Source organism: Anopheles marshallii, chromosome 2 (genome assembly GCF_943734725.1).
Source record: "Anopheles marshallii chromosome 2, idAnoMarsDA_429_01, whole genome shotgun sequence".
Classification (NCBI taxonomy): Eukaryota; Metazoa; Arthropoda; class Insecta; order Diptera; family Culicidae; genus Anopheles; species Anopheles marshallii.
In genome coordinates, this window is record NC_071326.1 from 54,317,226 (window position 1) to 54,343,194 (window position 25,969).

The 25,969-nt window shown below is 37.9% G+C and overlaps 1 protein-coding gene across 1 annotated transcript in view; it reads right to left on the minus strand.

Moving 5' to 3' along the window:
- Positions 1-1,604: 1,604 nt before the first annotated feature.
- LOC128718157 (rho GTPase-activating protein Graf) overlaps positions 1,605-25,969 on the minus strand; it is a 111,931-nt gene continuing 87,566 nt past the window's right edge. Inside the window, exons 8-17 of the mRNA XM_053811829.1 lie at positions 10,286-10,409; positions 10,110-10,207; positions 7,272-7,451; positions 7,076-7,189; positions 6,777-7,008; positions 4,450-4,555; positions 4,120-4,335; positions 1,947-2,987; positions 1,759-1,838; positions 1,605-1,696 (exon numbers count right to left, since the gene is read on the minus strand). Of these exons, the coding sequence (XP_053667804.1) occupies positions 1,605-1,696; positions 1,759-1,838; positions 1,947-2,987; positions 4,120-4,335; positions 4,450-4,555; positions 6,777-7,008; positions 7,076-7,189; positions 7,272-7,451; positions 10,110-10,207; positions 10,286-10,409 (2,283 nt within the window). The remainder of the gene's footprint in view (positions 1,697-1,758; positions 1,839-1,946; positions 2,988-4,119; positions 4,336-4,449; positions 4,556-6,776; positions 7,009-7,075; positions 7,190-7,271; positions 7,452-10,109; positions 10,208-10,285; positions 10,410-25,969) is intronic.

Below are 25,969 nucleotides of genomic sequence, written 5' to 3' on the forward strand. Positions count from 1 at the left end.
AAAAAAAACCAAAATAATACGTCTTTCTCTGGTACACAGTAGGACCACTGGTAGGACTAAGTGAAAGTGAATAGTTATTTAAGAAAGCTCGTTTCTTTGTAACATATAGTTTCACTATTGTATTAAAGTTATAACAACTAAATCATCAATAAAAATAATACAAATAATTATAAACTTTTTTTTTGTTAAGTTGATCATTTCGATTGACCGATTTAGCTAAATTTGTGCATGTTTTCTAAAGCTTCCTTGCGATAGATAAAATGACACATAACGCTAATCCTCAACTTTGTTAGTTCAACGTTATACTGATAACAATTTTGTGTGTGTTGGCTTTCCATAAATGGCATGCTTGTAATATTCAGTGAACGAATATAAAATAGGGTAAAAGGAAAGATTAGGAATTGATTTACTCAAATTTTGTACAATATTCATGGCATCACGTTCGTTTCAAACCGATTGATGTACATGTTGTTTCGAACAATTAAATTGGATTTCATAACTTACATCGTAAACAGAAATTTCATCTCACCTACTTACAATCTATCCTGTAAAGATAAGTATTATTGCCTTTCATTCAAATTAGATAAAACTGTTCAAGAATATTTGAAAAATTATTGTTTTATTATGGATCCGCCAGAAATTAACACAACACGAATGGTTTTCGAATGAATTTTTCGATCAGATAATTAATAAAAAAGTATGGTGAACGTAAGATAATATAAAAACAAAAACAAAATTTCTCGTATACACTGCTCGAGCGTTTTCATAGCAAATCTAACAAAAACCTATGAATTAGCATTGCTTCTACATAAAATGGTTGGTGACGCAATATTTTAAAAATATTATCTACTAAATTGAAAATAATGTATTACTTGTGATGAAATTGGGGATGCTGCGTCGGTAGTATCGCCGGTTATTACACAACACGACCGGTCTAAAATCCCATCCGGACCACTCCCCCGCTACGGGTAAATAAAGTCAAAGAAAGCCAGAAATGGCCATACTTAAACTTCTTCTGGGTTGTTGTGTCAATAAAGAAGAAAAAATAAGCCATTGTAGTGAACATCTTTGTACAATACAACACAATAATGCTCTGATTATGCAATTCATGAACATGATAAATGCCACAATATAACTATTAATAATTAACTTGATAAGTTTTTTAATTATTAATAACACATAACAAGAAAACTTATTGCAAAAAGAAATAATATACTCATTGAAAAGAAATGTTATTTTGGTGTCCCTTGCTATATTATTAGTTAAAATCATTGCGTATAAATTTACTTTTATTATATATCTCTATTGGCTTTTGGCTTGGAATGTACAGTTGCGACTTCGGCTGTACTAAACGCTAATAACAACCCAAGAATGGAATGTTTATGTTTCGTTACTGATGTAAAAATTATCGCTGCTATGATAATGTTGGTATATTCAACGATAAAATTAGTGATTCTTTAACATTTTTCGAATCGATAAAACAAGTAAATGTAAAAATTATTGCTATTGTAGTATGGTTTGTTATTTTTAACTGTAGCCTTTTCTGTATAGATGTGTGAGTGCGTTTTATCTTGTTTATAAAGCGCACAAATTTGCAAAGAGAATTATTTCAACATTTCTACATAATTCTCTGGTATCAATCCAGACTTTCCATTAAGCGTACCTTCTAACCACCCTGGTTCATTTGATCGACGCACTGAAAGAATAAAAATAAATTTGTTTGACTGTTCAAAAATGGAACCAAATCGTTTTACTCACCATTAGTTATGATTTGGTTTGGTTCAAATGATAATTCTCCATCGTTTTCTGCTAAACAAGCGTATAATGTACGTACTCGTCTAAATCAATGCATTAGAGTAAATAAAATATATGTAAAAAGATTCTAAATGTATAAAAATGTATAAACATATTAAACATATTAAGGTCAGCATCATATCTATACTTACATATCTTCTCGTACTGTTAATGATTGTTTTCCTGGGTTTTGCTGCAAATACTGCTGTTGAGCTAACGATAGCTGTTGCTGAACTGGCGGTAACTGGCGATTTCGGCCAAAGTCTTTAATACGCTGAGTTTTCTTTGGCCTACCATAACTAGGGCTAGCTGAATTGTCAGACTCTTCAACATGCACCGTAGTTGTTAACGGTGAAACGACTGTGCGGATATTATTGTTAGTTCCACAACTATCGTATTTTGCAACATTTTTGTTGCCAATAGCAGCATTATTAGCCCAGTTACCACGAGGGCTTCTTAAAGTACAGAAGACGCTACTAGCAATAATACCTCCCGGTGAAGAGCATACCGATTCTGCCGAACTGCTTGTGGAGTTAATTTTTTCATATGTTGATAACTCTTTACGAGAAATAGCGAGATTGGAATCGCTATTGCCTAAAGTAATTACACGATCATAAACTCCGTGTGGAATCGTAGCGTCACAGTTTGTCATACTATTCATTCCAGATAACGAAGAGTTATGTGAAAACGATGCGGTAGATTGGTTTTGTGAAGGATAACATCCACCAAGAGCACTACCAGCAGACAAATTTTGATATCCAGCAGAGACTTTGTCTACAGTATAATGTGTTCCATGGTAGTGACTTGATGACGGATCAATAGTAGATTTCAAGTGCTGTTGATTATTTTGGTCTCTAATAATCAACGAAGCAGGGGTAGATTCGCTAATAATCGAAGATATAATTGTTGGTTTGGCTTCATAAGTCGGATAATGATTAGTGCCTTTGCTGTATAATGACTGTATACCATTAGGTATGTGTTGTAAACTTGAGGACATAATTGGCTCAGTATAATTCGACTTGGCAACAACACGAACTACAGGTTGCGTTTGTGCGTAGATAGAATGTATGGTGCGGTCCTTAGGGTAATTAAGATTTATCCCTGTTGATATTGACCCTCCTGTTGCACTTTCCACAGCACCACTACTGCTGCTATCCGGTCGTTGAAATAATGGGCTTTTATTGGATTGTGATCTGAATGGGAAAAGAAAATACATATGATAGGATGATTATTATTTATCAATAAATGTCTGTCTAATGGTTCAACATACTGAACTGGCAACGTACTGGTCTAATACCAACTTAGGTATGGCGTAAAGGGATAAATAAAGGAGGATGAATACGCAGGGTACAGTTGGGATCATAAAAAGGTATCAAGCACTAACGACAGTGCATCAATACGATCGAACAAGAAGGGAGTAATAAATATGATTTGGGAATGGAGGAGGCAGCCCTCGAGAGTTTCAAATCCAAACAGCTGACAACTAAACTCATAATCTGGCAGCGTGGAAGAGTATGCAACAAGGAATCTGTGAACAACGAACCTGGCACGCTCGATGCTGTCGAGGTGGACACTAGCCATAGGAGACCAGATCACTGAACAACACTCTAGCAAAGATCTGGCCAACGAACAAAACAGCACTTGCAAACACATTGAGTTAGAGAGGTCTCGGGCAATATATTTAATAGTACCTAGAGTTTTCCAATCCCTGGAAACTATAGAGTCTATATGAGGCGTTGCAGGTTATAGGATATAATATAATGATACATCGTAACAGCACTACAAAATAAAAAACGTTAGAGGAAGTGGATAATTATTTGAACGAGGTTTTAACATTCTTTTTACTACTTTCTACGTTGCACTGCAGGAAGAGTCAAGCACCGTGTATCAGTTCCCTGTACCATAACATATGCTCGAATTGGGCATATTCCAGTTGTTTTGCACCAAAAACAAATTTAAAACATTGATTATTCAACTAAACATTGAATTAAACTTTTTTTACATGGTCTGGGAGCGGAAAAAAATATGTCTACAATAAAATAGACCTTTTGTGCTAGGCGAGTGGTTTTATATCCACACTTTTTGCGGTCTTTTCATTGTTGCCAAAACAACACAATTTGGTACCAATATGCTAGCCACAAATGCATAATTTCTGCAAGAAAATCATTCGAGTATGTGTTATGGTTACAGTCTGGACGATCCTCTAAAATTAAACTGAAATGTCAAACTAAAAGAAAGGCAGGATACATTTACAAAAGGACTTTCAACTTTAATTTGGATTGTTTTTTTTTCTAAAAGTAAATTAAGTGCACCTTTTCAACTTACATATAAGAATCACCAGTACTGCTGCCCTTTGATGTAGAAGGTAAATTTTTAAAAATTTTGTCATAATTTTCAATTAAAATTTCGATGATTACGTTATTGAACTTTATATCAAGTATTGCAGCAACAGTTTCTTCAGCAGCTCGCAATAAAGTAGGACCAAACACAACACCTAAATTAAACACTGACATTTTATTTCTATCGCTCTTTGACGATACACTAAAAATAGGAAAAAACATATTACCATAGTTAATATTATCATAGAATGAATAGAACATCACAAATAAATATGTAGTCTTACTTGTAATAAAGCTTGTATTCTCAATTACTTACGTTTTTAAGTGTCGAATAACCATTCCCAGCATATCCAACCGATTTTTGGGTAGTTTGTATACCAATTGATGCACATCATTAATTCGTTGCAAACGTGTCTCTTGTTCTAAAAAAATGAAACAAAGTTAGTACATATAATACATAATTTCTTGTTACTACATTCTATTTTTGTTACATTAAAAATCTTTAAGCAAATCTTTAAAATACGTACAAACAAAACCATAGTTCGCAATTTGTTCTATTCATCATTTGATTCAAAATATGTAGAACTGTTATCAAACCTGTTTGGTACTATAATTATACATTTTATATACATTTTCAAAATTCTTCTCCTTAATTATCGTCACAACAACCTCAATCATTTCCGGCTTTCTGTGACTTTATTTACCTGTAGCTAGATAGTCACGTAGCTGGACGATAGGTCGATAAAAACACTTTTTTTCGTGATTTTCTGTCAATATGGGATGTTAAAAGATGGAGATGGATTCATGAATGAGACAGATACATTTTACAGACAGATACATGATTAGCTTGAGCATTATGTGGAATGCTTGGTCGAGGCACTATCACGTTCATATTTACTACTTACTTAAAATAGAAAGAAGTAAAATATATGCTTATATGAAAAATATTTTTGAATCAGCTTCATATTTCATGAAAATTTGAAGGAAATGAGTGAAAAATTCTATGATTAGTTCACGTAATCCGAGCCACCCTTGAGTGTTATCTGTCAAAATTACCAATACAACCGGAGTTATCAAAGTTTTAAGACGAAAAAATTTTGTTCCCCATATAAAATGTATAGTATACCCGGGTATGCCGGTTGTAAAAATAAAGGTGTGAATTTGATCATTGACACTACGGTTAACCACGCATAGCATACCATGATCAAAGCGACGTGATTTGACCAGAGAATAAACTTCAATGACCATTCTTTAGCAGTTATGAACAAGGCCAGTAGAATGTTAGGATTTACCACACGCAATGCGGCAGATTTTCATGACCTCATGTGTTGAAAAATATCCATTCATCGCTTGTTGTGAAAGTGTCCTCTTGGTGTGAGAGTTTAATTCGGTAAAATGAATGCCCTAAGGAACGTCCAGACTATAACTAAAACATATGCTCGAATGGTTTTATAGCGGAAATTCGGTGTGTCTGGTAACCAATGGCGTTTTATGCTGATTTTTTAACACTGAACCGCAACAAGTGTGGATGCAAATTGTCTCGCCTAGCGTAACAAGTTTCTATGTTTTTGCTAATTTCTACGTTCAATTCAGTGCTGAGTTGAATAATGTATCCGTCGCAAAACAACTCAATTATGCCCTGCTGATATGTTCTGCTAATATGTTCGAGCATATGTTATGGTACGGATGCAACATTTCGCTTTTTTGTTTTTTTTTTGCGCATAACAAGTATAATATAACAAAATTTTGTGATGTATAACTGTTATGGCCTATAGCAGGGGTCTCCAAACTTTTTAGCCCGCGGGCCGCATTGGTTGAAACTACAATAGTGTGGGGGCCACTAACACATTGGCATGGTTTCTGGCGAACGATTACTCACGAGCAATCGTTCGTTATGTAAGGCCTTTAAAAATAAATTGGTTTTGCCTCAGAATTGTACAAATTTTGTCAATTGGGTCATCTGTTTGGTTCATCAGAGCTCATTTTTCGTTCATTTTGTGTCATGGTCATAGGTCTGCTACGTAACTCATTCAAGTTGCATGCAATAAAACACTGTAAAGGTAAAAAACTGAAAAGAAAACTGTTGTACCAAGAACAGTTTGTATTGTATTCTTGTTTGTTTTTTACAGTGTACCACGATCGGTCGATACTGGTTTGTATGGAGCTCTCCAGTTACTCCAAGAGTAACTGGAGAGTACCGATCGTTGGATCGATCGATCGATTGGTTTGTTTTGTTGTTGTTCCTAGTTAGGGATGATATGCGGTGACAGCTGAGAGGCTTTAATATATTTATAACTTAGAAAAATATCAAATACCTAAACAATGTGATTCACAAAAAAACAAAACCGACTTTTATGACCATGCCGTATCGACCTATTTTATGACGTAGCCGGATAGTCAATCCTTGCCACGGGGGAACGGTTTGGATGACGTCTGTTTTATGTGATGTGGGACAGAGGCCGCTACCAGATAACCACCGGGCCGCGCCTAACAACTAAATTTGTTCAATAACAAACATATATATACTTTTACTTCAATTTATTGAGCTTAACCAAAACAGAAAATTGACATTTTTATGTTTGCGTTCACGTTTTTTATGTGTTTTATGCAATATATGGTCGCGTATGTATAAATTATACTCACTGGCTGCTGTTATGAAGGCATGATGTAATCGAAACGTCATAAGTGGCTCGTTTAAATTCCGAAGATACTGTTTAAGAGCACTTGCTATTGTTTTGCTCTCTAAAATATCATTATAACCCATATGCTCGTCGTCGAAAAAGCTAAGACGATCTTTTTGAGTCTTTTTCCGATCTAATCCCATTTGTAACAATTTCGTTACTTTAGTGCTAACACCACCAATACGATATAATCCCTGTAAAGTATAAAATACCATGAAAATGTTATGTAGTTGGCATATACACAAGTTAGCTTCTATATACCTCTTCTTCCAGTCCTCGTCTTTCCAGTAACTCTATGCACTTTTTAATAAAAGCGAATCCATCATCGTCAAGCGTGCCGTCTTCATTATGTTTTGTTAATAAAGTAAGGTTGGTCTGTATAAAAAAAAAAAAACAATTTTAAGCATCACCAATAATCCGTATATACGCACAAAACCACATTTTACTGTTCACTTACCGATTCTTTACCATCCATTGCATCTATCCAAGCTTTAATATCGTCTTCACTTAGTGCTTGGAAAGTGTATGTAATTGAAGTTCTTTCATTGAAAATTACATCAAAACAATAACGTTTTTCAAATTCCGTTATTTTTTTTGTACATGATGCTAATGTGAATGTTTCAGGATTTGTTTGTTGCTGTATTTAAAGAGATCATGGTTACTTAAAAGATATGAATTGAATTTAAAGTAAAATCCATATATCCATACTACCAACTCCGATGAAAAACCTAATAGTTGTCGCCATTTTCTATGTATAATTAGTATCCACTCTACCAGAAAAAGTTAAATTACTTGTAAAGCCAAATAAGGAATTACAGGAGGATTGTAAAAGGAAGAGGAGGAGGAAAATAAATAAGAATCCAAATTAAAAAGATTGCAGTAGAAAACACATATGAGAATATCCATATATTATATAGAGAGTGGGGAAGGGAGAGGCGGAGGGCTGGGGGGTTCAACTGTTTGTTACGAAACGTTTATCTATTTATTTATTTATTTACTTAAATTATGTCTGCCAACAGGCTTCACATACTTACTAATAATTAATAACTCAACTTAAAGGTAATTTGAAACTAAGCTGCAAGCGACTAATCGATCAGGAATGAAACGATCGATGAGACGAGGAGTTGAAGGTGTGCAATGCACGTAGAACTGGATCGACGCGACTGATAGAAGAGTTTTTGGTCCGGTCTGGTGGATAATTAAAAGAGACCGGGTACGGAGCAAACGAGTTGGAATGAGAGATACCCGGTGAATAAATGAATGAGAATGAGAGATTCAATACCGAGCAGGCGACATCTAGATTCGTAGTTAGGCAGGGATACAGAAGAACCACCAAAGAATTTGCAGACCGCAAACCTGGTAAGGCAAACCAAGCATCCTCCATGCCTTGCTGATCATGGCGTCGATGGGAGGCGTCATAGTGAGATCACTATCGAGTCAAACACCTAGGTCCTTGATCAACGAGACACGGTTGAACTCGACCTGAGCTAGGGCATACGAATGGAGTAGAGGTGAGAAGGATCGAGAAAATGAGATAATTTTACACTTATCAGGACATAGAGAAAGGGAATCACGAGTAGTGTACTCGTACGAGGAGAAACGGTCAAGAACAAATTGTAACGACGTACAATTTGTAATCAACAGCCAATGAAATTGGAAAAAAGATTTTTACATCTTTGAAATAGTACAGTTTTCTGTCCTGAAGAGATAGTACAAGATAGTACAAGTACAAGTCAACAGATAGTACAGAAGTTAAATCGTTTATGAACAGGACAAATAATAGAAGACTTAGTACACTACTTTGGGGCACACTAGCCCTAGAACAGAAAGAGGCCGAAAAGTTAACGTTAAGTTTAACACAATAAAAACGACCACAAAGCAAAGATTCCAACCAGGAAACAATAATGGTGTTGATTCCTAGTTTAGAAATCTTCTCTACAAGTAACAAATGGGTGACACGATTAAACGCGGATTTGTCATCCGTGTAGATAGCGTCTACTTGAGGTACAGTATGCACATAGCAATGGGACAAAACCTTGTTGTTGAGTGATCACCAGTCTACGGGAAAAGTTAAGGATAAAGGAGTGTATAGCAAATTCAAATACTTTGACAATTGCACATAGCAATGCAATGCTGCGGTAATACATGTCAGTGCCAAAAAATCTCAGTTGAAAATGTTCGTGCATTGCAGTTGAGATTTGTCTCTTCAAAAATGCTAATAATCAAATATGATGTCAGTTAATTATTTATTTCAGCTGCGATCTCGTTCTGTGTACGAGTAACCTTTCGTAGTAGTTTTCAAAGATAACAGGAGTAACCCAGATTCGAAACGTTAAGATCGGTAGGACCGAAGTATTGCGTTAAGAACAGGGACATTCACGAAAAAGCGATAGAGAGCTAAGAAGTTCTTAGTAAGGACGTGCATGTGGAGAGATGAGCGAATAAAGTAGAGTTACATTATCTTCTGTTTAATAGTAAATCACAGAAATGGAATCACTAAAAATACTTAACAACAAAAAAAAAACAAATCTTCATTTATTATAACTTTTAAATCTGTTCATTATTGGAAAAAAGGTCGGTCAAAATATTATGAACAATCAGATCAGCTACAAACAATGAATAACAGGGCAAAATGACTTCATCGTTTCATAAGTAGATCGGTAACCGAAAAAATACCAAATATTTATTGAATCTACAAAATAGAAATTTTCAAAGCTGGGCTACACGAAGCGCAAACGCAAATTGGCAAAATATTCCATTAGTGATTGATTTTCAATGAGAAACTTTACTGAAACGAGATTCGAAAATATGCTGTGTATGAATATAACATAACTTTTTTTAAACATAGGTCGACGAAATGTTGCGTAATTAATAGAGGGGGGTTCCAGTGTTACATTTTGTTACAATACGAGGAATGGGTGAAAAATTGACAATTTCAGCGTTATGTAATAATTGAAGGAGCCCTATGAGAGCTTTTACAGCTTTTATCCATTTACTTCAAAACTGCTTCCCGTCCGCAAAGAATTTCTGTCAACAAATTTTAAAGATCAATAAATTGAAAGTAGTAAATAAACAGCTTTACATCCACCTAGTCGGATAGCCAATGCTTGCTACGGGAGAACGGTTCAGAAGGGATTTTTTTACCGGACCCACCCCGGTGGCAAAGCAAAATGTCTGAGAAAGTAAAAGTAATCGAATGAAAATTATTAATAAATTCACCAAGAACATAGAAAATGGCACGACTAAGAGGAGTTCAGGTTATTAGGCAGATTTTACTTTGATTTTACTAACTTACCGTGCGTCCAGACATTTGATTGTACTGTAACATAGAAAATTCCTTGGTTTGTTTCTTGTAAGTGCAGTAAAATTTCGACCATGTAACCACAGTGAATTCTTCGGAAAATAAAAATAGTGAAATAGTATAGTATAATATAAGACCACAAATGATTTGATTATTGTACTTTTACTTACTTTTTTCCATTAAATAAAGATATCCTTGCTTAGTGTATTCACTTTCGGGCTTTAATTTACTGTCCATGTATTTATTTTTCAATTCCTGCGCTTTTTGTCGGGTTTCGTCAAAATTTTCGCGAGTCTTAAATTATATTAGCATAAATAAAAACGTAACAATTAATATAATGCGGCGGTACCTAGGGACTTAATCTAATAACTATATTTTATCACCAATTTTCATCTTTGTGTGTGCAAGTGATGTTATTTCGGTTGGTATACTGTCGGAGCAATTTTCGGCATTTTTATTTTTTTGCATTAAATGCGTTTTAAAAGAGTAATTCCTCAAAGTACATACACTGTTCTTGATCTTGTTTTCGGCAGAATGTGCCTATTATCTGCAGGATGTTTTCCTATTCTCGTCAATGCAAATAAAACGTACCAAAATATTTTAATCCACTTAAAAACCACGTATAAAGGTAGCCGGACACGCTAGCTACAAGTAGCCAGCTACATTTGACAGCCAGCGATTTTCCTTTGTTCTTCAACGGGGTTCATTGACGTAGGTTCAACTACAAGCAGCTAACATTTTCGGTCTTCTGCGGTCGCTGCCGCTGTGGCTGTCAATCGTCGGTCAAGCGACATGTCGGTGTGTTTATGTCGTGAAAATTGATGGATCCGATGACGTCTTCAATAATAAAGAATTCTTCATTTTATCAAACTATTAACACTTAGTTATACAAGTTGTAATTACTATTTACTCTCGAATCTATTAAAATTTGAAGAAAACATTCTTGTTTAGACGAACACAGTTATCTGATGTGTATTCAAGTTTCCGCAGTACGCGATTACGTTAATATGTTATGTTTTGTTTCATCTAGCGACTTTACCTGGTTAGAAATACAATTAACGGGGAAATTCTTAACATGTTAATTCTTTCAATGTTCAAAGGCAAACTAACGCTAACCAAGTATATTATTTACGAAATTGCTTCCACGCCATAATTTCCCATATAAAACATGCAAGAATTGGTTGGTAAACTGTAGTGTGGCCATGAAATGCATCGGTAGCGTTTGTGTGTATACTGTGTTTAACAAATAACATACATTCAATAATACTCGCAGTCTGCCTCCAGCTTCCGCAGCGAGAGGTCGTATTTCGTTTGAAAGCGTACCTACGGATATTTTGCATACGGCAGCGAATGGTCATCAACCCGAAGTGCTAATCGGAGACAGCGTGATAATCGGTGTCTCCGTCTGTTCCCGATCTTCGTTCGGTAGACAATTGTGCTGTGAGTGTTATCGATCAACAGCGATAAGCAAGCGTACGCATTAGTGATGTGCGCTCCGGAGCGCACCCTCGGCTCCGGAGCCGGTTCCGAACCAACGGCTCCGGAGCCGGCTCCGATTTCAGCCCGGAGCCGGTTCCGGACCAACGGTTCCGGAGCCGGCTCCGGACCAACGGCTCCGGAGCCGGTTCCGAAACAACGGCTCCGGAGCCGGTTCCGAACCAACGACTCCGGAGCCGGTTCCGAACCAACGGCTCCGAACCAACGGCTCCGAAGCTGGCTCTGAACCTACGGCTACGGAGTCGGTTTGTTGAACGTACAGATTTGATATCAATTATTTTCTCTCTTATGGCCTTTTTTACAATTTGCACTTTCAGACGCTTTTTGTAGCCGCGCTTTATTTTGACGGGTAAATTGGTTATCGCACATTGAGCGTGGATCGTAATTGTCTGGTTCATAATTTCTTTGGATGAAAAAACATCTCAAAATTAGTAAAATTATATGATACATACATGCAATATGAGCAGGGCGAAGTTGTGGTGAATTTGGTGTGTTAATAAATATACATAAAGTCACAAAATTAACCCCGTCGACTCGGTACCACCCCGATACGATTCGAGCGTACTGTCTGGATTCTAGATCAGGCCAAAAATAAAGAGACGCTTCTCAAGGCATTTTTTTGTGAAAACTGCACTGTTAATTGTTCCTTGCTTTGTTCTTTACAATTTAACAAAGCCTACATGCTGACCAGATTAGCCCCGATTACATTTTGAACTACTGTACTCAAATCCGATTTGATACATTTTACAACGGCAGGGAAAACATAATTCGGTTTGAACTATGTATTATCTGTTAATGTATGGCAAATTCTGACAATTTATGACAACAATAATATAATAATAACAAACGATCTGTGTGTTTTATACAAGGCTCTCTATAATCGCAAACCTGTGAACATTTGAGAAAGGCAAAGTTTATGTGTTGTTTGTAAATCGAAAACCGTCATTTCAAACTCAGATGAGAGTCGAACGTAGATAAAAAACCAAATTTTCACCAAGATAGCAATTTCACACGAAGTATGGTGTTTTCTGTCAAACAGCGCCGTGCGACGTTAATTTGACATATTCCACCGTGGAAAAACCACACAAACGTAATCGGAGCTATTGTTTACATTTTTGAATGCAACAGTAAAATGAATCTTGCTCAAACAGTGTGTGGCAAAAGTTATGTATAAGTTGCTTTTCTCAATTTACACTTTTTACATGAAATACAAGCGTTGCTGTTAGTTCCTTTCACTAATAAAATTATGATTTCAACTTCGAATCACTATTGACTATATATTATTTTCAAAAAATTAAAGAAAAACACAATATACTCAAGGACTGCAATTACATTTCATTCGTCACATACTGTGCGTTGTCGCTGACGTTAAGAGAAGCAGCACGTACTTGTGAAAGTCGTTCTTATATGGTCCTGCTAAACTATCGTTCATAGTGCGCATATCGTAAAATATTCATCTAAGCAAATATTTTCATTTGAACATCGACTACACAATATCGAAACATATATTTCATCTGATGATAAAATAAAACAGAGGTTTACTCATTCGAAAGTGCACTACAAGCTGATTAACCAACGAACTTCTGACTGACAAAGAGGTAAGTTCATTGTTAATAGTTATATGAACGTGATGTATTGTAATTTGTGATATTGTATAGTTCAGTAGAAGATTGGCTTTGCGTAGATGTTTAAACACGAAACAAGTAAAATACATACATTATAACATTGAGCGCAATGGAGGGACCGATAGTTCAGTATAGATAGAGCATGTGTTTCGAGATCGATAGTTCAATCGTTTTTAATTATTACATAGTCAATGCATTATAGAAAACTTTTGTCGGCTTAGTTTTTAATATCGTCGGTTGACAAAAAAAATCGCATTTTCTTCAAAAACGTAGATGCAGTTAAAATAATATATGAACATTTTATGGATTTTATAGAAACAATTTCAACACATATGAGTTTTGCAGGACATGCATTACGGTACGTTCCTATTTTTTTAAAATTACTATCACTTTATTGTTCCATTTCCAAATAAAAGATTTATAGTAATCCCGTCTGGCTCTGTAATCGATTGGCTGATTTGCTTTGTTCTGGTTCTCCGAGACATGTTCGAACGTGCATGTACAGCTCGCTCGACGTCGATTTTCTACGAATTGTCTGCAGAATGAAAGCAGTGCATAATAAGCGTAGTGCTCAACGTGTTAAAGCCATAAATTTTGTTATAAACACCGCGCTGTTGCTTTCTATTGCTAACTAGATTTTCGCGTTCGTATGGATAAATGTGTAAAGTGTGTTGCACAGTTTTCTTGTCGATATCAGCTTCTACAAAAATGATAGTTTTAGAGATTACCAATTTAGTTCCCCCATTTGAACTAATGTAGAGTAACAAGAATAAACCATAAGCGCATTGTATTCTTGCCCCATGGATTTCATTTGACGCATCCACTGTTCTTGCCAAATTTAGAAGGATCACAAAAGAAATGGAACAAGTTTTTACCTAGCTCTGCCAGCGCGTTTTTTTTCCTTAAATTAGCTCTGTTCTATTTTTAGATTATACTTTTTTATTCGATTGCCAATTCTGTTTTAGCAAAAGCAAAAACAGCAAAAGTACAATTATGTGTCGTCGTTTGTTTTGTAATTGTAATATTTGTGATCGTTGAGTGTGTTCTATAACTCCCACACTCAAAAGAATTGGCAAATGGCAAAGCAAGCCAATAATGTAATCTAATAAGTAATAATTTCACTGTAATAATTAGATTATATTTGAGATAATATGGCGAATAGCCGCAAAAAATAGGCAAAATAAATAATTGGGTGATATTTTTACAGATCTTTCAAAATGGCTGGGACGAGTAGCGACATATGGCAGCATTTTACAAAAGCAGATGAAGGTGCTAAATGCAACTACTGTAAAATTTTATTGGCGTTCAACAAAGGATCAACATCTAACTTAAAGCGCCATTTAGAGCGCAGACATCCTACGGTCCCTATAAATCGAACAATACCATCAATCGAAACAATAGAACCAACCCCATCGAGCAGTAATCGCCCAATTTCAACGTACTTCGCTTCAGATAAGCCAATTACCGCATCGAAAAAGCAAGAACTTGACCATTCTTTATTAGTCATGATATGTAAAGAGTACTACCCTTTTTCAATGGTAGAAGATACATATTTCCGGAAATTCATGAAAATAGCATGTCCAAATTACGATCTACCGAGCAGGAAAACACTGTCGAATGCTGCTCTTCCTAGATTGTACAGTGAAGTCCTTGATGCTGTTAAAGCCAAACTAGAAACTGCGACCAATATTTCAATTACTGTCGATAGCTGGACTAATATAAACCACGTTAGCTTTTGTGCATTGACGGCACATTTTATCAATAATGATTCTAAAATTTCTTCTTGTTTGCTTGAGTGTTCAGAATTTTCTGCAAACCATACTGCTTCAAATATTGAATCATGGGTAAAAAACATATTAAAAGCCTTCAATATACATCAAAAAGTGTTTGTATTAGTAACAGACAACGCGGCAAACATGAAAGCAGCTGCAGGCCTACTAAATTTTGAACATCATCCATGTAGCGCTCATTCTCTTAACCTTGTTGTACAAAACGCTCTGCAGAAATCCATAAAAAATATAATAGATGAGGTAAAACCCATCGTTTTACATTTAAAAAAAAGCAATAAAGCAGCTCGAAAACTCTCAGAAATGCAAACCAACATGAAATATCCACAATTAAAATTAATTCAAGACTGTCAGACACGTTGGAATTCAACCTATGAAATGATAGACCGCGTACAGAAAAATAAAATTCCAATAGTATCATGTTTAGCAGCTGAAGGATTCAATTTAAGACTACAGGAAAGAGAATGGGTGGTTTTGGAGCAGGCTGTAAAAATTTTGCGTTTGTTTGATAAGGTAACGACAGAAATAATGGGAGAAAAATGTGTAAGCCTGTCAAAAATGGGTGTTTTAATTAGATCGTTACAGTATCAACTTATTTCTAAAAAAAATAGTGATACGTTTAGCGATGAAATAGTTAAACTAATAGAGGAATTATAAACAGGACTCAAGCAAAGATTTACAAATGTTTTAAAATCTGATATAGTTTCTTTTTCTGTTATGCTGGATCCCCGGTTTAAAAAAGATGGGTTTTTAGGTAACGAGGCACTTTTTCTTGAAACATATGAGAAATTAGTGTTTGCAATAATGCCATCACAAAATGAAAGTGAAACTATTGAAAATGAAATTATGAATGAAAGCAGTGATGACGAAATTTGGGAATGTTTGAGTCAATTCCATAAAAATGGCGAGAGAGCTACCCCAAGAGCGAATGCTGCTGCAGAGATCGATAAGTTTTTGAGCGAAAAAAATTTGACAGTGAAGGAAAACCCACTTTTATGGTGGCAGCAAAGAAAAGAAATTTACCCGAATCTGTTTGAAGTAGTTAAGAAATACTTAAGCATCCCTGCAACCTCTGTTCCGTGTGAACGAAAATTTTCAAAAGCTGGGCAAATTTTAACAGACAGAAGAAACAGATTAACATCGAAAAAATTTAAGGAAATTATATTTGTGCAACACAATTTCGAGTAATATTTCCTATCTTATTTTCTATTTCTTAATTTTCTACTTTTGAATTTAAACTGTAAATTAGAATAAATCTGTTATTATAGTATAATGTAAGTACAATGTTTTATGAATTAATCACAAAAATTCATAAGAATTGAAATTAAGAATTAACCAGAAAATATTGCTGGTTGAATGTATTAGTTGTATGTTTTATTAGTAACCAAAACGGCGGCGTGCGCCAAATTAGTTGCAGAAGTGTAAATAATGAACGATACAAGCACGAATTAAATGAACAAATTTCTAGAAATACGTTTAAACCAGTAATAAACCTAAATAGTTCTCATTTTGAAAATTGATACTATGAATATTTTATATCGTATGTAATAATAAAATATAATAATAAACAGTCGTTGTATTTTTGTGGAAGTTGTATAAAGCACATTAAAATTATTAATCAAATATTGTATGCAATCTTCTATTGAGGCCTTCACAATGCTATTTCCATTGCAAAATGATAAAATCAATGAGTTGCAAACAAAATTGGCCTCCTGTCCTAACTATTATTGAATTGACCGTTGGTTGAAAACAATATTAAACTATTTGTTAGTAAACTGTATTTAATAACTATTTGTTCGCTAGATGCCGGTTATTTTTTGTTGCAATTTCCACCGTATACTCATCCAAATAGTTATAGGAACAACATCTTTTTTATTTGAATTGTGGTGTCTATTCAAAACTAGATGCTAGAACTAAATGTTTTTAGTTTGTGTCAAATTAATTATTATTGTCAATTATTGTGTCAAATAGCCGTATTACACTTGGAAGTTGGTAACTTTCGCCGGAAAATACATGGTAAAATGTGTCAAATCAAATTGATATATTTTACCACGGTCGGGAAAAATGAATTCGGATCGACCAATGACTTTCTGTCTATAGCGCAGCCAAAATTCATAACGCACACCTAAACACCAACCTACAGCAGTTTTTTGCTGAATCTCAGGATGTTTTGCACATTGGATAACAAAGACAAAACAAGATAACAAATAGAAGAATCAAAATGATTTTTTATGCTAAATTGTAATTTAAACAAATGTATATAATTAAAATTTTAGTATAATAATAACATGGGTAAGCAATACGGCCAGGCCGTACGTTATGAATAAAAAAAAATAATAATAACATGGATTTTCCCTGCTCATATTGCATATTATTTACTATGTATCATATAATTTTACTAATTTTCCAAATAAATTAAGAACCAGACAATGACGATCGACGCTCAATGTGCGATAGCCAATTTACCCGTCAAAATAAAGCGCGGCTACAAAAAGCGTCTGAAAGTGCAAAATGTAAACAAGGCCATAAGAGAGAAAATAATTGATATCAAATCTGTACGTTCAACAAACCGACTCCGTAGCCGTAGGTTCGGAGCCGGCTCCGGAGCCGTTGGTTCGGAGCCGTTGGTTCGGAACCGGTTCCGGAGTCGTTGGTTCGGAGCCGGCTCCGGAACCGTTGATCCGAAGCCGGCTCCGGGCTGAAGTCGGAGCCGGCTCCGGAGCCGTTAGTCCGGAACCGGCTCCGGAGCCGGCTCCGATTTTTTCTGGAGCCGCCCGGAACCGGCTCCGACTCCGGAGCCGTTTTTCCCATCACTAGTACGCATACATTGCGGAGCAACGCTTTCGCTTCGATCGAGATTTGTCGAGTTTTGTGAAGTGCGGGTGTGTATCTGTCTATCATTTGTTACGGTAAGTTTGTTTCCCCTCTCCTTGACCGTTACCTTCGGCTCTACCATGGCGGTGGAGCAAGAAAGTACTGACTGCAAAAAGGAGATTGAACCCTGTGTGAAGCGTAAGCCGGGACGCCCTAAAGCTGCACCTGCCACTAAAAAAGTGGCATTGGAAGTTCGTCCTTCAACTTCGATGGATGAACAAACAAACAAAATAGAGGCTACCCAATCAGCACAACATAGAGCACGTGCTTACCCTTCCTCCTGGGAAGGTAAGCCTCTCGTGTATTTCATGCCGCGAGACAAACAGCTCGACATTCGATCGATTGCGGGATCGATCTTTAAAAAGTATCCGGGTGTTACCGATGTGTTTCGGATGTGCCCAAACAAGATCAGGGTAACCGCAAAGGACCGGGCTCAAGCCAACGTTATTGCGGCTGATCCAGATTATACGGAGCACTATCGGGTTTATATCCCCGGTAGTCTGGTTGAAGTTTCCGGCGTAATCGAGGATTTCGATTACTCCGAGGAAGATGTAGTTAAAATGGGCCAGGGAGTGTTTTCTTCCTCTGACACGCCCAAAGCACCCAAAGGAAGCTAAAAAGCATAAGCTGGACGCTTCAGCAAAAGATATCAAAACTTTTGTCCCTACTTCCTCGATCCGAATTACGCTTGAGTGTACGGTACTTCCGCAGGCCCTCGTTATTGAAGGCCTCCGGATACCCATTGACGTGCCAAAGGTGGCCACCTGTGCTAAGTGTAGCGTGCCGAAGCGTTTTATTCACATAAAACGTGTTGTGGAAAATGCAAAGGAGCGCACGCAACTCAGGAGTGCAAAGCGCCGTCTCAGAAATGCTCGCATTGCCGAGACGAGTGGCATGAGGTTGCACAGTGCCCCGTGTACCGGAAACTACAAAAGGAGCAAAGGAAGACAATAACCGAAAGGGCACGCGGCTCGTACAGCGATGCCCTCAAAGGTGCAAGCGCTAATCCTTTTGTGGCATTGACCAGCGAGGATGCAAACGATGCATCATCCCCGGCTGCTCTAGGATAGGTGGCCATGAGACCAGTAAAGAACCGGAGAGTACTTTATAAAAAAGTGCAACGGAGGGTCTTAAAATAAAAAAAGAAACCCTTGGCAACACAGCGTCTTGGTAAAAACGAAATCCCCCTTCCCGTCAATCCAACACGGGACACTGCTCCTTCCACCCCTGATCCTCATCCCAGGAAACCCAATACAAAGCGATCCGCTCGGTCCAAGGTTCCTTTGGAAAGCCTGGCTTTCTCAAAAGAGCCAAGAAACTTCCCGAGAACCCCCACCCCATCGCTTTCCGAAATTCTGGAGTCTCTCCTCATGACCTTAAAACTCCCACAACCTTTGCAACTGATCTTTACTTGGGCCCTTACTTACCTAAAGGGGATGATCAAACAGTGGCTGGCACAAACGTGGTCCCGTCAAACGTGACTTGACGAGGAACATTGACTGAACAAGATACGGCAAATTAGTAGCCGCTTCGCTTTCTCATGTCATTTGCCTCCTGTAAATGAGTATGAAGATCTTGTTTTAGTGATAAACAAGTGCGCTCTTGAAGCTCAAACAAGGGGCATCCACCAAGCAAGGAAATTTAGAAAACCCCCCACTCCTTGGTGGGACAAGGACTGCCAAGCGGCTTTTAATAAAAAGCGGGAGGCATTTAAAGCCTTCAGGGACACAGGTTCCAGGCCTTTATATGAAAAATATAAAGGCATGGAGAGGTTGTGCAAAAACCTTTAGAAGGCGAAAAAAAGGGATATTGGCGCAGATTCGTCAATAAGCTAGATCCTTCCACTTCGCTAAATTCGCTTTGGAAAATGGCTAGAAGGATGCGAAACAGCAACAACATAAACGAGAACGAATGTTTTTCCATCGAATGGCTTAACGAGTTTGCTCACAAGTTTTGCCCCGATTTCGTTCCAGCGCAAAACTTCACTCAAAATGCGCCTGGTAGTGACCCAATTTTTGACTTACCATTCACCATGGTGGAGCTATCACTGGCTCTTCTTTCATGCAAAAATTCGACCCCAGGTCTGGATCAGGTTAGTAGCAAACTGCTTCAAAACCTACCAGACATGGGCAAGAAACGACTGTTGAGAATCTTTAACAATATGTTGGAACTTAACATCGTCCCGCAAGCATGGAGAGAAGTGAAAGTTGTCACTATTTTGAAGCCTGGCAAACCACCATCAAGACACGATTCATATCGTCCGATATCTCTGTTGTGTCTGAGGAAACTCCTAGAAAGAATTATTCTTTTCCGACTAGAAGAATGGTTGGAATCCAACAACCTTCTCTCAAGTACCCAGTTTGGTTTCCGTAAAGCTAAGGATACCTGATAATAATGACTGTTTAGCGCTTCTGGTAACAGAAATTGAACTTGCTCGTGGTTGCAAGCAAAACATGGGGTCTATTTTTCTAAATATACAGGGGGCGTTTGACTCAGTTTCTCCGCACAAACTGAGCCAAAAACTGCAAACCTCCGGGCTTCCTGTGCTTCAATAGGGCATCCAATACGCAGCTCCTTAAGTTGGAGAGATTACAATATCTTAGTCTTAGAATCGCACTAGGGGGCATGACATCTACTCACAACATGTCCCTAGAAGTGACGGCCGGAGTGATGCCGCTGAGATTACGTTTTGAAATGCTGTCGCTTCGCCTTCTAGTTCGTTCTTCAGTATTAAATCCCTTGATCATAGACAATTTTAAAGCGCTTATAGAGACAGGTTCTAAGAGCAAAATCATTAATCTCTGAATGCCTCTCCTATACCCCTGCTGATGTCATTCCGTCCTGTGATGTGGTTATCAATGAGGAAGTAATTCTCTCGGCTATTTCTAAGTTGAAACCTTCGTTCTCTCCTGGTCCCGATAGTATCCCCTCCTCTGTGATTAAGAAGTGTAAGCATGTGTTTGCACCGATTTTGAATCGTATTTTTAAACGCTCGTTCCTGTTAGGTTCCTTTCCTGCTTTGTGGAAATCTGCATAGTTGGTTCTGGTGCATAAAAAGGGAGATAGGGGCGATGCTCGTAACTATCGTGGTGTCTTCGTGCTTTGTGCTCCATCCAAGATTTTAGAATATGTTGTACTTTCCTCAGTCCTTCCTTGTGTGTCTAACTACATTTCTCCTCATCAGCATGGCTTTATGCCGAAACGTTCCTCCTCGTCCAACCTCATGTCTCTTGTTACCTCAGTGTTCGAGAACATCTCCATTGGCCATCAAGTAGACACTGTCTACACCGACTTTAAAGCAGCATTTGACAGTATTCCAATTGATCTTTTACTTGCTGAACTGAATAAACTCGGCCTCGGGAGTGCTGTTTTGTCTTGGTTTAGTTCCTATCTCCATGGCAGAACTTACAAAGTTAGAATTCAGGACTCCTTTTCTAACTTATTCGTCGGATTGTCTGGTGTTCCTCAGGGCAGTGTACTGAGTCCCCTGCACTTCCTGTTGTTTGTCAATGACTGTGTTAATGTGCTTCCCTCTGGTGGTGTCCTTATGTATGCTGATGACCTCAAAATATTCCTCCCTGTAACCTCGTCTTCTGATTGTCGCCTTCTTCCAAATTTCCTTGATTCCTTTTCCGCTTGGTGTTGTGCAAATTGTTTATTACTCTGTCCACAAAAATGGTACGTGATCTCGTTTGGTCGTTCTACCAACATGCTCCTTTGGCGTTATACAATTTGTGGAATCGGCATAAATCGTGTTTCATCAAGGATCTCGAAGTGTGGCTTGACACGAAACTAACGTTTAACGTTCATTTGGAGTTTGTTCTTGGCAAAGCTAACCGTATGATGGGGCTCATTACTCGTTTTTCGTCAAATGTCCGTGATCCTTTATGTTTGAAGGCTTTGTATTGTTGCTGGGTGCGTTCGATCCTCGAATATGCTTGCGTTGTTTGATCACCGCCTGAAGTTACAGCGATTGCTAGGATTGAGCGGGTGCAGCGCAAATTCACGCGTCTTGCCACTCGTCGGTTCCTTTCGGGTTACCAGTCTACGGCAATTGCCTCCTATCCTCATCGCTGTCGCTTATTAGGCCTTAAATCCCTACAATCCCGGCATTCCAATTTCCACACGATTTTCATCGCTGGACTTCTTTCCTACACTATAGATGCTCCTTCCCTTCTTTCACGCATTTCTCTATATGCTCCTTCCCGTTCCCTGCGTGTTAGACCTCCTCTCAATCTTCCAACCAGGCTCGCGCGTTATGGCCAGAATGATCCTGTCCTTAGAGCGCAAGTTGCATTTAACAACTCTCAGCATCTGTTTGACTATCATATTCCGTTATCAATTTTTCGTACCCGTCTTCGTGATCTCCTTCCCTTATCCTTCCCTTAATGTTAGTAATTAAGTCACATTTTTTAGCCTCTAAGGCAGAATAATGTTTGTTTGAAAGAATGTTTAATAAATAAATAAATAAATTAATTAATTAATTAAAATTTATAATGATTTTGTTGCTCTACAAGTCAATCTTAGCGCCCCACAAGCAGTAAACCGTGCTGCCCTTCCTGAGTGCTACAGTTCCATTGTTAGTACAGACTCCTCGTTGCGTGAGGAGATCAAGATCATTCCTCTTGATCTTCGTTCGAGAGTCGTACCGGGCATTTTTGTGAACAAGTACGGCCATATTGACAAAATGAACCAGTATTACACTGATGGATCATCCTCTGAGGAGGGCATTGGCTTCGGTGTGCATAATGAGAACGCCGTAGCCTTCTTCAAATTGAGGCAGCCATGTTCCGTGTTCACGGCGGAGCTTGTCGCAATTTTTTACGCACTATTGTTAATAGCAGTGATAATAGTCCCCCGGATCAGTACTTCCTATTTACAGATAGCCTTAGTGCTATTTAAGCACTGAAAACTCCAAGGGCTGTCAAGAGCCAAGACTATTTTGTAGTAAAAATTGTTGAATTGCTCGGCTCAATGTTTAATAAGGCCTTCAGAATATCGCTAATCTGGGTCCATTCTCACTGTGGAATTCCCGGCAATAAGAAGGCAGATTCACTGGCCAAAACAGGCGTCAGAGAAGGCGTTTTTACGACCGATCCATCTCTTTCCATGAGTTCTTACACACTCCACAGCAACTTTTCCTGTCTCGTTGGCAGAGCATGTGGAAGGCGGATGAACTCGGGGGATTCCTTTTCTCGGTCTCTCCGCAAGTGTCCCTGCGGCCTTGGTCCAGTGGGCTCTCTGTAGATCCATCTCTTTCCATGAGTTCTTACGCACTCCACAGCAACTTTTCTTGTCTCGTTGGCAGAGCATGTGGGAGGCGGATGAACTCGGGCGATTCCTTTTCTCGGTCTCTCCGCAAGTGTCCCTGCGGCCTTGGTTCTGTGGGCTCCCTGTAGATCGTGCGTTCATTCGAATGATGTCCCGACTCATGTCGAATCATTTCGCATTGGATGCACATCTACAGCGTATCAATCTGGCAGATACAAAAGTGTGTGGCTGTGGGGTCGGATTCCATGATTTGGACCATCTTTTATGGTACTGCGTGGAATTTGAAACCGCCAGACCCTCCTTGATAGGAGCAGTCGAATCCAGCGGTAGAATCCCGGATACACCGATTCGAGATGTTTTGGCTGGCAGGGACATGAAATACATGAGGCTGATCTTTCGCTTCGCCAGGGCAAACGATCTTGACCTATGAATCCCATCCTTATTTCCCCGTGTATCCTTTCGCTCCCCATCCAATAATAACAAATAACATAATAACATAATAACATCCATAATAACGAATAACGAATTATTCGTTGTCGTTGTCCTTGTGAATTAATATTTTTTGCAGTGCCATTTTTAAACCGTTGAGGAAACAGTCGCCTTTGAGGACAACACCAAAGCCGCTAAAGGGAGGCAGACTAGACAGGGTGTTTTTTATCGTACAGTCTGTATCCATTTCTTTGTTTTGTTTCAGTCACGTCATGGCCCGTCGAATAATGTTTCGTCCTTTCGAAAAAAGTCGAACACTGGAGGTTGTTTCCGTGAAGACCGACGCAATAGCACATGAGCCACACCACAAGCAATAGCTCCACTACCACAACAATAACTACAATAACATCACCGAACCTAGACCATCACACAAAACAATAGGACAAACAAAACGAACAACAACAATAGTACAAAACCCAAAACGACGCAGAACCAACATCCACCATACACCAACAACCAATCTAACCGAGTATGCCCGGGATAAGGCAATTTGCAAGGAGGAAATGCCTTGTAAAATTTGAAATATTTGTAAAAACTCAACACTTTGTTGATAATACGGCAAACGCCGTCGTCATGGAATAAATAAATAATAAATAAATAAATAATAATACTCGCAGTGATGCTCCTGTTAAATCATAACAATTGAAAAATCATAACAATGTTTGGTTTCAAAACGCCGGTTTCAACGGCGGAAATTCGAATTATCTTTTCACCGAACATGCATCAACTCGTTAACCCGACTAGTATAACCTTTGCGGTCGCTGGCTCATATCCCGCATATCTGGGATACAAGCCGGCGACGAGAGAACAATGGAAAGCTGTAGACGTCAAATGTAGCTGGCTATTTGTAACTAGCGTGTCCGGCTACCTTAATCACGGTATGCATTGAACATTCTCCATGTACTTACATGGTTTTCGAGGATTATATTGGCAAGCTCAGCGAGTTGTTGTTTTGTTAGGGCATATAATTGACTTGCTCGGCAAGTTATTTAATTATACAGAAGATGGCGTATATATCTTCGCTATACAAATTGTAGTTGGTAGTAACATAACGCCGTAACGTTTCCATGGTAACGTTATTTTGCACACTCTTGAATCATTTGCTGTGTCGTACATTCACCATTTCACATTTTTGTTACAAAACTTCCCCTTTCAATGCCTTCTATGATCCCAGCGCTAACAATGCACTTTTTTTGATGAGTGCTGTGGTTTAATTATTGGAAGTTATTTTTACGTAACCAAACATTTTACCACGGGCGATTTGAGAGTGTTTTTTCCACAGTTTTTCTGGGGTATCAGTTGTCACGCTTTTCTCAACAGTTTTCAACCGGTAACTTTAAAAGATTTTCAAAAATAATTTCCTTTCACTCGGTGATATAGTGGAAACGATGCCAAATCCAGAAACAACAACGAATAAGATATTATGCCCTATTTGATTGAGTTTTTTAGGAACAGATTTACATGAGTTAGCACAGGTCGTTTTCATCTGAGTTTATATTGAATTATAAACATTATAAAAATCTATCATTCTCGAGCTACCGGGTGTCTGAAGACGTAGAATTTTGTAGAGCCATGTTCCAATGGTCAAGATGCCATCAAATGCAAACAGGCAAAATATGTAATATCGCCATAAACATCAGGAAGCATATTTTTTTAATTGAAGGTTCAGTAGGTACAGGGTATCCCGTAATTTTTAGACAGTTTCCCAAGGTTTTTTGATTGCGTTCCCAGCTATTTTTGAAACCGTCACGAGATATTTTACTCCATTCCATCAATTTTTGAATGCAAATGCGAACGATTTTTTGTTCCGTATATGTGGAACAACCCATGGAAGAGTCGCTACAATGACGAGCTCTATGAGCAGTATGGCGAACTTACTGTCGGATGAGAAACGGATAAGTCAGTAAGTAAAAAGTACGCTCAGTAAAGAAACATTAAAAATATATGGCAAACCCGATAAAAAAAACACGGGACGAATTCAAAAATATATGCGAAGCAGTCAAAAAATTATGAGACGCATTCAAAAATTTAAAGGATGCAGTCAAAAATTCTCAGGACGAATTCAAAAATAACTAGGACGCAATCAAAAAATCTCAGGACCGATTCAAGATTAGCTAGGAAATTGTCAAAACATTGCGGGATACCCTGTAACAATCGTCAGTTCAAATCACATCAGCCATGCCCGATTGGCTTCCACCATCATCATATTCATTGTACTTCACCGGATATTTCGGGACTGCGATTGCAGAATTATTATCGTCCATGTTTGCATTTTTTACGGGTCGAGACGATTTTCAGTAGTGCAAATTAT